The 15,262-nt window shown below is 41.5% G+C and overlaps 1 protein-coding gene across 3 annotated transcripts in view; it reads right to left on the bottom strand.

Moving 5' to 3' along the window:
• The window catches only part of LOC139243617 (protein FAM184B-like), a 418,508-nt gene that overhangs the window by 51,003 nt on the left and 352,243 nt on the right, over positions 1 to 15,262 (bottom strand). For all 3 annotated transcript variants that reach the window (XM_070870807.1, XM_070870810.1, XM_070870811.1), the window contains exons 9-11: positions 9,408 to 9,549; positions 7,186 to 7,398; positions 1,639 to 1,823 (exon numbers count right to left, since the gene is read on the bottom strand). In XM_070870807.1, coding sequence (XP_070726908.1) covers positions 1,639 to 1,823; positions 7,186 to 7,398; positions 9,408 to 9,549 — 540 coding nt within the window. The remainder of the gene's footprint in view (positions 1 to 1,638; positions 1,824 to 7,185; positions 7,399 to 9,407; positions 9,550 to 15,262) is intronic.

Genomic DNA, 15,262 nt, shown 5'->3' with positions numbered 1-15,262 from the left:
GAAATGAGATAATATTGTAGAAACACTAAGGAAGAAAAACATAGACTGGATTTTGCTGTAATAATAACAGCAATGCTGTCAGCACTCGCCGTTATTACAGGGTAAATCTGGCAGCAACTTCTGGCCTCTGAACATGCGCAGTAAACACAGAAATCCAGAAGTTGCTGTCAGTGATATCCAGCTCCTCCACAGGGTGCGTTGTTGCAGTCCTCCCCAATGGACTCAAGACTGAAATCACTGTAATGGTGTGAACTTATGGTAATTACCCACTAGTCTCGCACTAAAAGCACCTGGAAAAGTTAGGGCTTGTACATTTAGGAATGGGTGAGTTTTAATATGGTGTAATAAGTGATAATTACTTTGAATAACCTTCCTGCTCCATAAAAAATAATTTTACAATATGGTGTCTTATTCCTTTAGAAGAAAATTTATGTTGTAGATTCTTAAAAAAAAACTTGTTTTTAGTTTTTCTGTTTTTCTCTTTTATTTCTCTCCCTTAATCCGTCTGTATGTCCCAATCTTTATTTTGCTTCCTGTATATTGATTTAAATTTAATTTATACTTCCTGGTTTGCATTCTGCATGTGTCAGTGAGGATTCTTCAATCTGATTGTTTAAACAGCCTCCCTGGTGCTTGTCCTGCTAACAGATGACACAAATCCCTTGTAGAAGGTGCCCCACCGGATCCGACATGTGATTAGTAGAAATCTTGGTGGATAAGCCCACAAAAAGTCTCTGGGCAAATGTACGCGAGGTGAATGGCGAAAGCTGGTCCTTCGTCACTGAGAGGAATATCCGGGCTATTTTTCTCAGGAGAAGATCACTTGTCAGGTGATCATTCTTACATAGAACAATCAACAATTATATAGCAAATTCATTGAGGAGAAAAACATTTCTTGGTTTTCCCTGACAAAATTATGAGTTTAATATGAATCAATAAATGACTGGCAGGCTTTTTATCTCCTCTCTACCCAGACTATAGAGTATAATTACTGCTGCGCTGGTTGACTTTTTAAGAACTTAAGAAAAGGCTATTTGACTCATCAAATCTCATCCATTACTTTGGAGTATATATTTGTCTTGGACAAAACGGGCAGTATCGCATAGTTTACCCATTATTCACCCCGCCCGATATTCAGGTAGGACAAATAACAGGTGGCTGATGCAATACCACAAAAGATGAATTTCTAACCCTTTAGCTCTGCTATTTTGGCATCTAACTACATCTTTAACACCCCTAACAATTTTTTGCTGTGAAATTCAACTCTTTGAATTTGGGCAGAAAGGCTAAGGTGGACGATATTATGAAGGTGGAAATAGGCAGTCTTTGTGATGGAGTAGATATGTGGTTGGAAATTCAGCTCAGGGTAAAATAATATACTGAGGTAGCAAACAGTGTGGTTCAACCTGAGACAGTGACTGGGAGGTGGATGGAATTTGTGGAGGGGGCTAAAGATGATAGCTTTATTCCTTCAATTCCTAGGTACAGATCATTTATATGTATTGTAAGTAAGAGTGGCCCCAGAAAATACCCCTGTGGAATACTACTTATCAAACCTGAGCAATTCCCATTGCTTTCTCTAATAAAACACATCTTTTTATTCAGCTCGTGTATTTTTTTGTTCAAAGAGCTACCAACTTCTCATGCTGCTCCTCTTTACTTCTGTGCTGGATGGCTTCCTGATTCTTTGACTCCAGCTCTTTGTTGAGCAGTGACACAGCATCCTGAAGAAGTGTCTTCTCTTTCTGCAGCTCGGAGGCCTCACTCTGGGACTTGGATAGATCCTCTTTGAGCGCTTTTAGTTGATTCTGATAATTATCCTCCTTTGAAAAATAGATTTATAATTTTAACAATTTGCTCATTTATACAGCTATTACACTTGATTGTTAACACAAGTCATGACTTCTATAGCCAGCATGGTGGATCGGCCTCTTTTAATGCCAAGCAGTTTCTAATAAAAGTGACATAATACCATGCAAGATGTCCAAAGTGTCAGCCGTAGCTCAGTATGTTTTACTCTCACCTCTGAGTCAGAAGGTTGTAGGTTCAAATCCCATTCCAGAGACTTAAGCACAAAACTGGGTGGCAGTGTGGGCTGTGAAGAGGATGCTAAGAGGCTGCAGAGTGACTTGGACAGGTTAGGTGAATAGGCAAATGCACGGCAGATGCAGTATAATGTGGATAAATGTGAGGTTATCCACTTTGGGGGCAAAAACACGAAGGCAGAATGTTATCTGAATGGCGGCAGATTAGGAAAAGGGGAGGTGCAACAAGACCTGGGTGTCATGGTACATCAGTCATTGAAAGTTGGCATGCAGGTACAGCAGGCGGTGAAGAAGGCAAATAGTATGTTAGCCTTCATAGCTAGGGGATTTGAGTATAGGAGCTGGGAGATCTTACTGCAGTTGTACAGGGCCTTGGTGAGGCCTCACCTGGAATATTGTGTTCAGTTTTGGTCTCCTAATCTGAGGAAGGACGTTCTTGCTATTGAGGGATTGCAGCAAAGGTTCACCAGACCGATTCCCGGGATGACTGGACTGACATATGAGGAGAGACTGGGTCGACTGGGCCTTTATTTACTGGAGTTTAGAAGGAATAGAGGGGATCTCATAGAAACATATAAAATTCTGACGGGACTGGACAAGTTAGATGCAGGAAGAATGTTCCCGATGTTGGGGAAGTCTAGAACCAGGGGACACAGTCTAAGGATAAGGGGTAAGCCATTTAGGACTGAGATGAGGAGAAACTTCTTCACTCAGAGAATTGTAAACTTGTGGAATTCCCTACTGCAGAGAGTTGTTGATGGCAATTCATTGGATATATTCAAGAGGGAGTTAGATATGGCCATTACGGCTAAATGGATCAAGGGGTATGGAGAGAAAGCAGGAAAGGGGTACTGAGGGAATGATCAGCCATGATCATATTGAATGGTGGTGTAGGCTCGAAGGGTCGAATGGCCTACTCCTGCACCTATTTTCTATGTTTCTAAATCTAGGCTGACACTCCAGTGCAGTGCTGAGGGAGTGCTGCACTGTCAGAGGCATCGCCTTTCAGATGAGATGTTAAACTAAGGCCCTACATGCTGTTTCAGGTGGATGTAAAAGATCCAATGGCACTATTTCGAAGAAAAGCAGGGAAGTTATCCCTCATGTCCGAGCTAATATTTACCTTTCAATCAACATCACTAAAATAGATCTCATCATTATTACATTACTGTTTGTGCGCGAATTGGCCGTGTTCCCTATACAAAAGTACATAATTGGCTGTAAAGAAAGACTTGCATTTATATAGTGCCTTTCACGACCTCAGGATGTCCCAAGGCGCTTTCTAGCCAATAAAATACCTTTGAAGAGTAGTCACTGTTGTAATGTAGGCAACACGGCAGCCAATTTGCTCTTCTTCAATATAGTATCATGGGATCTTTTATGTCCAACTGTGAGAGCAGACGAGGCCTCAGTTTAATGTTTCATCCAAAAGATGACACCTCTGACAGTGCAGCACTCCCTCAGTACTGCACTGGAATGTCAGCCTAGACTTTTGTGCTCAAGTCTCTGGAGTGGGACTTGAATCCAAGCACTTTGGAACATCCTAAGATTGTGAAAGGGGCTATATAAATGCAACTCTTTTTCTTTTCAAGGTAATGGTGATGCTCAAAGGAAGTTGGAGTGTCCAGGGTTTGTGCCAATATTATTGGATCTACAGCAGCAATACCTACTTACGAATGCATTGTCACCACTCACACTGCTAGTTAAGTATCTTTTTTTGTCGTAAATACTCTCCACTCCCTTTCTGTCTTCTCTTGAAGATGTTGGCTCGATATTGGGATATAGTGTAACACCCAAGTGGCCATGATTTGCCAGTGAGCTAGTGTCAGCAAGCTACCCAACTGCAAGGGGCATCACAGACAGGCTTGATGCTTTTCACATCTGACATCCATACATGCACATTTCCAGCAGCGGTCACTGGATAGCAATTAGTAGCAGGAATTCTGGATGATTTTTCTCTCCCCAAACTCAGACACTGAGGTAATTCAACCAGATACAGACCAGAATTCAAACATTCATAATCTGTATTTACTCATTGAGCCATCAGCGGAGCCCATGCTAGGTAAATATGTCAGTACAACTACACATCATGCTCATGCAATGTATTCTTGGACCCTTGCTGATTCTTCCTGGTAGATTGAAGCTCACATGATGTAAATCTACAGCTAGTCTAACACCCTGTGGAGATCTCATTCCTACTTGTCTATGACTATGTTAGCATTCTAGGCATGTCTTTTAGGGCTGAAGTTGCAATCCAAGCAATTGGAATGTAGCATTAAAAATCAGCTATAACATCACACAAGAACAACAAGTACAGCTCCAATTATTAATAATACACAATTTTATGTACATATAAATATATAATAATACATAACAAGCAATTTGATAGCTTCTCCACAGCCTCAATCTACTCCACAGCTGACATTAGGATTTTAGTTTCCAATTCTAATGCTTTTTCTGGATCTGAGCCCATGTGCTTCGTACTTGTGCATCCTATCCCAGCAGGAAAGCATCTATGACCAAAGTGAGGGAGAATGGTGAATACTTCAGCATTAACTATGGATATTTATTTCTCTGAATCTCCAACTTAATGCTGTAGCAGAAGCTGAGTTTATCACTATTATCTGTGATGTGGGGAATCTTGTGCCAGGGAGTTTCAATAACAATAGCCTCATGTTTGAGGAGAAGCAGAAAATATACTTGCATCACATTTGGCAATGAAAATATATTTGATACATTCTGAATCTAGAGGGTGAAATTTCTCTGTTAACATAAAATGGGAAGGATACTTTTTCCATAATTACTGGATTGCAGAAATGCATGGTTTTGAAACATGAGGTTTCAGATGGAATCATAGAAATTTACAGTGCGGCAGGAGGCCATTTCGGCCCATTGTGTCCATGCCGGCTGACCAAGAGCTATCCAGCCTAATCCCACTTTCCAGTTCTTGGTCCATAGCCCTGTAGGTTATGGCACTTTAAATGCACATCTAAGTATCTTTTAAATATGGTGAGGGTTTCTGCCTCTACCACTCTTTCAGGCAGTGAGTTCCAGACGCCCATCACCCCCATATCTCTTCTAAACCTTTCCCCAATTACTTTAAATCTATGTCCCCTGGTTGTTGACCCCTCTGCCAAGGAACAGGTCCTTTCTATCCACTCTATCCAGGCCCCTCAAATTTTATGCACCTCAATCAGGTCTCCCCTCAGCCTCCTCTGTTCCAAAGAAAACAGACCCAGCATTTCCAATCTTTCCTCATAGCCAAAATTCTCCAGTCCAACATTCTTGTAAATCTCCTCTGCACCCTTTCCAGTGCAATCACATCTTTCCTGTAATGTGACCAGAACTGCACACAATACTCCAGCTGCGGCCTAACCAGTGTTTTATACAGTTCAAGCATAACCTCCTTTGCTCTTGTATTCCATGCCTCGACTAATAAAGGCAAGTATTCCATATGCCTTGTTAACCACCTTATCTACCTGGCCTGCTACCTTCAGGGATCTGTGGACCTGTACTCCAAGGTTCCTTTGTTCCTCTATACTTTTCAGTGTCGTACCATTTAATGTGTATTCCCTTGCCTTGTTAGACCTCTCCAAATGCATTACCTCACCCTTAGCCAGATTGAATTCCATTTGCCACTGTTCTGCCCACTTGACCAGTACATTAATATCTTCCTGCAGTCCACAGCTTTCTTCTTCATTATCAACCACACAGCCTATTTTACTGTCATCTGCAAACTTCTTAATCATACCCACAACATTTAATTCCAAGTCATTGATATATACCACAAAAAGCAAGGCACCAGCACTGAGCCCTGCTGAACCCCACTGTGTACAGCCTTCCAGTCACAAATACACCCATCAACCATTACCATTTGCTTCCTGCCTCCGAGCTAATTTTGGATCCAACTTGTCACGTTGCCCTGGATCCCATGGGCTTTTACTTTTGTGACCAGTCTGCCACGTGGGACCTCATCAAAAGCTTTTCTAAAATCTATATACACTACATCATACGCACTGCCCTCATCCACCCTCCTGGTTACCTCCTTGAAAAATTCAATCAAGTTAGTCAGACACAACTTTCCCTTGAAAAATCCATGCTGACTGTCCTTGATTAATCCATGTCTTTCCAAATTAAGGTGTATCCTGTCCCTCAGGATTTTTTCCAATAATTTTCCCACGCCGAGGTTAGGCTGACTGGCCTGTAATTATTCGGCCTATCCCTTTCTCCCTTTTTAAACAAAGGTACAACATTAGCAGTCCTCCAGTCCTCCAGCACCACACCTGTAGCCCGAGATGAATCTGTTCCCTTTCCCCCATTTCCTACGTTTTAATTATTTTGTAGAGAGCCACGAGGGGGGGAAGCAGAAAAGAGTGGAAAATGCTTTTATCTTGTAGTCGCAGAGCCTGGAGAGGTTACCACAAGGTTCAGAGGGCAATCTGTTGCGACAAGTTTGGAGTGTGAAGTATTCGATAGAGAGATGTAGGCCCCGAAACTCCGTGGGCTACGGATCTTGGGGTAAGTGATTCACATGCTGGCAATCTCCATTACTGAGCCCACCGGAGTATCTGGGGTGAGGGGGAGACAGGATATTACTGGCAGGCACTCGCACAACTATAGGCATATAGGATAATGGGAATAAAGGATGTTCACCAAAGTGAATCAAGGGGAGGGGTAGGGGAGCAGTTCCCATCCGCTTAGTCAGTTTGTAGCAGCTGCAGTCTAAAATTAAATCCTGAGTGGGTCTATCACCATCCTTATGAAGGAGACCATCAGTTTGGAAGGTAGGCTGAAGTCTTTGGGCATCCAGGCCACTACTCAGGCCTGGAAGCCCAGGTGGCCTCCCTCATCCAGTGCCTGGGAGATCAGTGCACCTGTTTTCTCCTGGCATACTGGCCCAGCCACCCAGCAGAACCCAGTCCGGGGCCAAGGAAACTCTCGGCCTGGGAGTGGCTATTCCTGACCATGCCTCCTCTGCCATAGGTGACCATGTTTGGGACAGATGGTCCAGGCCTAGTCCTCCAGTCTTCTACAGCATGGTCAGTGGACTTACAATGGAAGCATGCCGGAAAGGCTCACCATTTTTCAGGGCCATAATATTTAATTCCTTTTAAGAAGATAGTTACAACAAACCCCTTACCACTATTTCCTGCTGTTTATTTCTCTCCCCATTTTTCAGGGCCTGCTGATTTAGGGTCTCAAGCTGGGATTTAAGATCCTGATTTAATGCTGTGATGCACTGAACATTCTGCAGGAGCTTTTCTCTTTCTTTGTTAAACTGGGACTGAAGCAGCTGGAGAGCATCTTGGGAAGTTTTTGTTTGTTGTTCTAAGTTCTTTTTCATATCTGTAAGCTGAAATAAAATCAGAAATAACATTCAAAACGTTGATGCTTTAGCTTCACTTTAATCCATTCTTCAAGCATCTATTAAAAAGAAACTCCTTATTTTCAGGATCAATAATGTCGATATTTTTATTCGGACCATGTGAAAACCATCAACATTGTTTTTCCAAAATTGTTTTTCTAAATGAAACATAATTTGCCCCTAAAAGGATCCTAAAATGCCGTAGGTGTGCAGAATTTTCAGTGATTTCCAGAAAACAGGGGGCCTTGGCATTTATTAAAATCAGTTGTATGTATTAGAACACTTAAATAAAATCAGTTAAATTGAGCCTAAGTCCCTTTCAAATATCATGAACTTCTTTACAGAAATGCTTAATGTGGAATTGCAGTGGTTCTCATCTTTACTTCAATACAGTAAAAGTTTTCTATGTTATTTACTATTGATTGCATTGTCTATTCTAAACAAAAACAGAAATACTATATAATGTTGGACAAAGAATATGTCATTGGGGTTGAAAAGATTCTTTATTTGCAGCAGGTATTTTTACAATTTACATATTTTAAGGTTAAGAAGAAACTTAGCACAATCCAGTACAAAATGATACTACATTTGTTATGCAGGCTAAAAGCATCATTATACGAATCATTTCTCCTTCAACTGTTGTATATCTCTCGTATTCAGCTGCTTTATGGTAATATACCTATTTACTGCTGCATTGAACCAAAGTGGTAAGAGCAGCCACTGTGTTCAATGATGAATTGGATAAAAGTGTTATGTTTTATGGTGGAGTGAAGTATTTATATTAACACTGTGACTCAGTAGTTAAAGAAATATGGGTCTGTGAACATAAAACTTAGGGATGGCAGTGGGTGAAAAATTGCAAAGGAAGTGTCCCGCTGACTTACCGCTGGAGCTCCACTTGTTCTGATTTTTGTGCTCCCGCTGGAAATAGACGGGAGCTCATGAACGTTTGTAAATAGGGACCAGAGGACACAGTTAAGACCCTGATGCCATTTTTGTCAACCCATTTATGCCATTTCTTCAACCTACCCACAAATCATGACCAGTACAAGTTGTGAGGCAGCCATTGCAGATGTAATTAAAGGAATACTCACCTGCTCACAGATAAAAACACTACAAAGTTTGGGAGACATATTGCTGGTATTAGATAGTTATTTTTGGCTACTTCAGAGATTTTAAGGTGCTTTTGTGGCTGTAGAACCTTCTGAACACTTAAGGGGTTTCTCGCAATGCACCTTTTTCTTCAAGGGGCTCCTTCTGGCAATTACAGGAGGAGGAGAAGCAGCAACAGGAGGAAGGAACAGAACTACAGCTGCAGAGAGAGCAAATAGCAGGAGGCTAGCTCACAAGGATGCTTATCCTTACAATGAGTTTATAGGCCCAGGATAACATACCTGCACTTCTCTAAAGAGTAATGCATAAGGAATCTGTGTTTCTCTCGGGAGATTGTCACAGAGTTATGGCACCTCCTGCAACAAGGTCTGCAACCGACTGCCACAGCATTGCTTCTTGCAGACATGGTCACTGAAGCACTGAACTTCCTTGACTCCAACTCCTTCCAGGCTGTCACAGTCTGCAGCTCATGACTTGCCTGCGTGATGGTGGCTGGCCTCCGGGCCGCCCAATCTTCGTCAGTCAGCCGCTGGCTGGCTGCCGCTTTATGCCCATTTCAGGCGGGTGACTGACGGGCAGGATGCAAATGAGGCCTGGGAGTTAAAATAGCCAAGGCCTCAAACTGATACCATCGGGAGGATTTGACACTTGCCAGGCCCGCCGCCTGCCCAAAATCCACATCCAGTTAAAATTCATCCCATAGCTACAAAGCTCCATCTTACTACTTGTGATTTTATACCGGTTAGTTTAAATTGACAGAAAATCATGGAGAGCGTGTGTCTGACTTCCCGACAATTGCTCCTGGCAGGCAAAGCTCTCTACCAGGAGCGCAATTTTGTAAACCACCCCTGTTATATATTTCTATTATTCTTTCATCCATTTACCTCTGTTTCAAGCACTACTGTTATGTTTTTCCACTTTTCCTGTAAGGTTTTCATTTCACTCTCTTTCTCCCACTGCAGGTGAGCCAGAGCAGACTGTTTGTCACTTGTATATTCTCTCTTCAAATGTTCCCGTAGCTTGTCACTGTCAAATATAAGAGGGGCATTAAAAGGACAACTTTCACTTTCTGATCCCGAATCAGACTGCTCGCCTGCCCTGGTCACAAATTGACAATCACTATAAAACTCAAATACCTGTACAGTGAAGACTAAATTAGGGACACCGAGGGGACTTGAATTAGGTGTCCTTTATTTGCAGATGTCCTTCTTTTCAAAATGTTCATTGTATGTACAGTAAATCAGATGAGCAAATATTCCAGAACTGGCTGTATCTCCTGCAGCGTTCCTTCCTTTTTACACCTTCATCTGGAATTATACCTGATTCTGGAGCCCTGCCAGTAGGATGTGATTTCAGTCCATTTTCTGTTCATTGGGTTTCCTTGTTCATTGTCATCCCGGGGTCCTTTTCCATTGAGAGAGGGATGTCCTGATCCTGGGATCTGCTACGATGGCACAGGGCGAGGTAACTGCTGTAGGGCCGGAGTGCCTGGCAGGTCCCAGACAAATTAATGCAGATCCTTGTCCGGGACCCCCTCCCTCTATGTGCTGCAGCTGCTAATGTTTGAAGTGCAGGTGGTAGGTAGGGGGCTGTTAGCAGCTCATCAGTACCTCATGTACTGGTGGAGTCAGGTTGCAAACTCTGGTTGGAGGCATTCTTGGAAGTTTGATCACATGATATTCTTAGCCTGTGATGTCACATCATGTGACATTGGATCACATGATTTATACAAATGTTATTGGATTTACCCTATAAAGATTGGGTCCCCCGTAGTTGAGAATCTTTATTTGTGGTTTAGCGCCAGCAGTTTTTGTGCGAGAAGGTTCTAAGAACTAGGATTCCACCCAATAGCAAGCGAAGAGTTGAAACCAAGGGCTGGGAAAAGGTGAAACCATTCTCTCCATTTCTCCCCGAGCCCCCAGTCTCTCATTCCCCAATCTAACTCTACACCCAGCCCCATTCCCCAGTCTCCCTCTACCCCGAACTCTTGAGCCCCCTGCATTTTTGGGCCCTTTCCTGCAATTTCAGCACCATCACCCCCTTTCCTCCTTTGCGATTCTAGGCCACCCTCCCTCTTCCCACGATTCTAGGCCACCCTCCCTCTCCCCACGATTTCATGCCACTCTTCCCCTCTCCGCGATTTCAGGCCAACCCCCCCCAAAAATTTCTGGGCAAACCACCGCCCCCCCCCCCGAATTCAAGGCACCCCTTAGCAATTTCAGAGCCCCCATTCCTGACTCCCCAAGTGACCAGCAGTTCCGGGCTTTTATGAAATGTAGATCTCTTTACCCAGCATCCACAGCAGCAGAGAAACCTTTCTATCCTGTGACAGAGCTATGCAAACATTCAATCCCACAACTAGAGGGGTTTCTCTGCTGCAATGCATACTGGGAAAATAGATCTCTATTACACAAAAGTTGATTTTTTCACTTGCTGTTGCCTTGTGCTTACCTGCATGCTCAGTGTTTTAAGTTGTAAAGAGACTTGGTGCATTGAAGGCTGTCTGTAGTTCGTAATTTACGAGGTTTCAAGGTGCATTTGTATCTAATACAATGCAAGTTATTTGGGACTGTCAGTTTTTTGGGGGGTAACCGTTTGCACAGGTTTCATTGTATATTAGATATTAGAATTGGGATCTATACAAGACACTGCATTATAAATCTTCTTCAAAATAATAAAAGTTCCAATATAATATTCATCCACACTGGTGAATAAGGGATTTATACTGTATTTTGTAACGCAATAATGCAATATAGCATTTTATCACATTTGTACAGTACTGGTATATTATTGTCATGTGTCACTTTACAGCAGTTATGCAATAAAACCAGCACAAGGGAAAGGTAGGTTGGCACCAAAGCTTTAATGTTATATGTGTTTTCATGAAAAACATTACCACTGAGAAGAAGATGACAATAGAAATGTAAAGCTTCTTCTTTCTTGTTATCCACACTGAAAACATTAACAAAAACTGGAGGAAGGAGAACCTTTAAAATAATTAAGAAAACACACTAATTTAAAAGAAAAACTTTCTCTAGTCTGAACTCAAAATTACTCCGAAATTCTAACTGGAGTCTTTTAGTCCTCCATTAAATCTGTGCTTCATCCTTTTAAATCTGGTCTCCACTGGCATCAGTAATTGATTGGTCAGCCCTCTATTTCATTATGCAATACCTTCGGGAAGGAGCTTCACACAAAATATAAGCTCAAAGCTTCCTATGATCAGCAATTTGACAGCAGATTGGAGGACTGAGAGACATCAGTAGGTATACAGGTATTTTGGGTAAAATGGGCCCTTTATTATAACGGGGAATTCTGACTAGCTCCCAACAATGCACCATTGTACATTCTCCCTTTTATAACTTCAGAAATTCTGTGGTAATTCAGTAGAGTACATTTCCCTTTCAACTGATATTTTCTGCTAAAGCATTATATCATTTCTGTTTGTGCTGAATATATGCAGTCTACCAAGATTATTAAATTGGTTAGGCTATATCTTTTACTGAATTAAATTATTTTGTTCATAGTTCAATAATAAATTACAGGTCACTAATTAAATTTCAACTATATTTCAACATTTCAGGCTGCATATTAATCATACAAATCAATGTCCAAGGCTTTATGATTGAAGTAATAGTATTGGCCTCAAATATGGTGTATAACAAAACAAGTAACAATGACACTTTTTGTGCTGTTGCTCCCTCTGGTTACAGAACTGACTTCATTCATGGGTACACCATGCACTAATGTCTCTTGGGATTATATACAATAGCCTCTTGTTATTAAAGCTGTGGTTGGGAGTTAGTTAAAACCTCTGTTATAATAGAGGGCATGCTGTATCCAATTTCTCCATTTACAACATGAGATAGCCTTGAATAAGAGTTTGTACAGAATTTCTTGCACTTATCATGCTGGTTTCCTTTAGACAAAGGTTGGATATTTTAAGCCTCTCATTTGATTCCTTTGTCTATTACATACAATTCTCTTCAAATTTTAGTTTATTTATTTAAGTGTTCTGATAAGTCTTTAAGTGTTTAATTTTCTGCCAGTCAATTCTTCATTGTTTTCTTATTTATTGCTACAGTACAACAATGACTACTCTTCAAAAGTAGTTCTTTGGCTGTAAAGTGGTTTGGGACATCCTGAAGTTGTGAAAGGCGCTATATAAATGCAGGTCTTTCTTCCTTTTATTTCTCTATACTGGTAGTTTGTTTTGTGCTCTCACAGCCATTGGTAGTATATCTTGCATTTCCTCTATTTCCTTTGTTAACTAATCTCTCCACACATCAAAACATTGAAATTGTTGACAGATATAGACAAGATTGTGATTACATAAAAAACACTACAATAAAAAGGAAACTAGCAATGAAACCATCAGAAGCAGAGAATTTATATGCAATATATTTTGTAAAATACAGTGACATGTCTATGTCTAAAGATGGCTAAAAGAAAGAAAATAAGAGGGGCAAAGAGAGGGTATGAGAATAGAATAGCAGCTAACATAAAAGGTAATCCAAAAGTCTTCTATAGGCATATAAATAGTAAAAGAGTAGTAAGAGGAGGGGTGGGGCCAATTAGGGACCTATGCTTGGAGGCAGAGGTCATGGATGAAGTACAAAACAAGTACATTGCATCAGTCTTCACCAAGGAAGAGGATGCTGCCATAGGCATAGCGAAAGAGGAGGTAGTGGAGACACTTGATAGGATAAAAAGTGATAAAGAAGAGGTAATCGAAAGGCTGGCTGTACTTAAAGTAGATAAATCACCAGGATTGGATGGGATGCATCCTAGGACGCTGAAGGAATTGAGGGCGGTAAATCGCAAAAATACTGGATTAATATTTCAATCCTCCATAGATAAGGGGGTGGTGCTCGAGGCCTGTAGAATTGCACATGTTACAGCATTGTTCAAAAAAGGGTGTAAAGATAAACCCAGCAACTAAAAGTCACCAATTTAACCTCAGTAGTGGGGAAGCTTTTAGAAGCAGTGATCAGGGACAAAATTGTCACATGGATAGGTGTGGATTAATTAAGGAAAGCCAGCATGGATTTGTTAAAGGCAAATCGTGTTTAACCAACTTGATCGAGTTTTTTGATGAGGTAATAGAGAGGATTGATGAGGGTAATGCGGTTGACGTAGTGTACATGGATTTCCAAAAGGTGTCCGACAAAGTGCCACATGATAGGCTTGCCAGCAAAGTTGAAGCCTATGGAATAAAAGGGACAGTGGCAACATGGATATGAAATTGGCTAAGTGACAGAAAACAGAGTAGTGGTGAACAGTTGTTTTTCGGGCTGGAACAAGGTACACAGTGGTGTTCCCCAGGGGTTGGTTCTCAGACAACTGTTTTTCTTGATATATATTAATGACTTGGACGTGGGTGTACAGGACACAATTAAAAAATTTGCAGATGACACAAAATTTGAAAGTAGCAGGTTGAACCTCCCTTATCCGGAACCCTCGGGACCTGGCCTGTTCCGAATGAGGGATATTTCCGGATAAGGAGAGGTCGCGTGTTTTCAGTGTGTGTGTGTGCCGATTGGATGGAACAACTGTCAGTCAGTCAGTCTCAGCTCACATTGGAGACCAAACTATTCTTGAGTTCTAGAGTTAGAATATTCTCAAAATCTATGGAATGGTTAGCTGATCAAAATTTTCAATAAGCTGCTGGTAGTGTATTCAGCAATAACTATGATAAAGGAGGCCTAGATGGAGTCATGAGCGGATGTGATGTCACAGTTTACAAAACATGCAATAAACAAAAGCACCAATATTAAGCAAAAAAGATTCAAGCCCATCTGACTTTTCTGAACAATTTTTATTGGAATGTCCATCAGTGTGATGTTAGCGGGCTATTGGGCCCCGAAGGAGTTGGCTCCAAAGTTGGGTAAATTTATTTTACATTGATATTTTTTGAGTATTTTGGGTAAATTTATTGTGGATTTGTAAGTGTAAATGGGCAAGTTTTTTTTCATTGAGATTTTTCGAGGATTTTGACCAGCCGCGTTGTATGCATGCGCCACCTGGCAGCCGGGAATAGTTCCGAACGAGGGGTGGTGCGGGATAAGGGAGTTCCGGATATGGGAGGTTCAACCTGTATAGTGAACTGTGATGAGGAGAGTGATAGACTTCAGGAAGACATAGTCAGGCTGGTGAAATGGGTGGACACATGGCAGATGAAATTTAATGCAAAAATGCAAAGTGATACATTTTAGTAGAAAGAATGAGGAGAGGATATATAAATTAAATGGTACAATCCTAAAGGGTTGCACGAACAGAGAGACCTGGGGATATGTGTGCACAAATCGTTGACGGAGGCAAGGCAGGTTGAGAAAGCAGTTAAACATGCTTACAGGATCCTGGGCTTCATAAATAGAGATATAGTGTATAAAAGTGTGGAAATTATGATGAACCAATGTTGAATACTGGTTCGGCCCCAACTGGAGTACTGAGTCCAATTCTGGGCATCACAATTTAGGAAGAATGTGAAGGCCTTAGAGAAGATGTAGAAAACATTTAAGAGAATGATTTCAAGAATGAGGGATGTCAGTTACGTTGATAGACTGAAGAAGCTGGGGTTGTTCTCCATGGAGCAGAGAAGATTGAGAGGAGATTTGATAGAGGTGTTCAAAATCATGAGGGGTCTGGGCAGAGTACATAGAGAGAAACTGTTCCTATTGGCGGAAGGGCCGAGAATCAGAGGACACAGATTTAAGGTGATTGGCAAAAGTACCAATGG

Source organism: Pristiophorus japonicus, chromosome 2 (assembly GCF_044704955.1).
Source record: "Pristiophorus japonicus isolate sPriJap1 chromosome 2, sPriJap1.hap1, whole genome shotgun sequence".
NCBI classification, from domain to species: domain Eukaryota; kingdom Metazoa; phylum Chordata; class Chondrichthyes; family Pristiophoridae; genus Pristiophorus; species Pristiophorus japonicus.
Note: the sequence above shows the minus strand (reverse complement) of the source record. Positions and strands in the feature narration are given on the sequence as shown.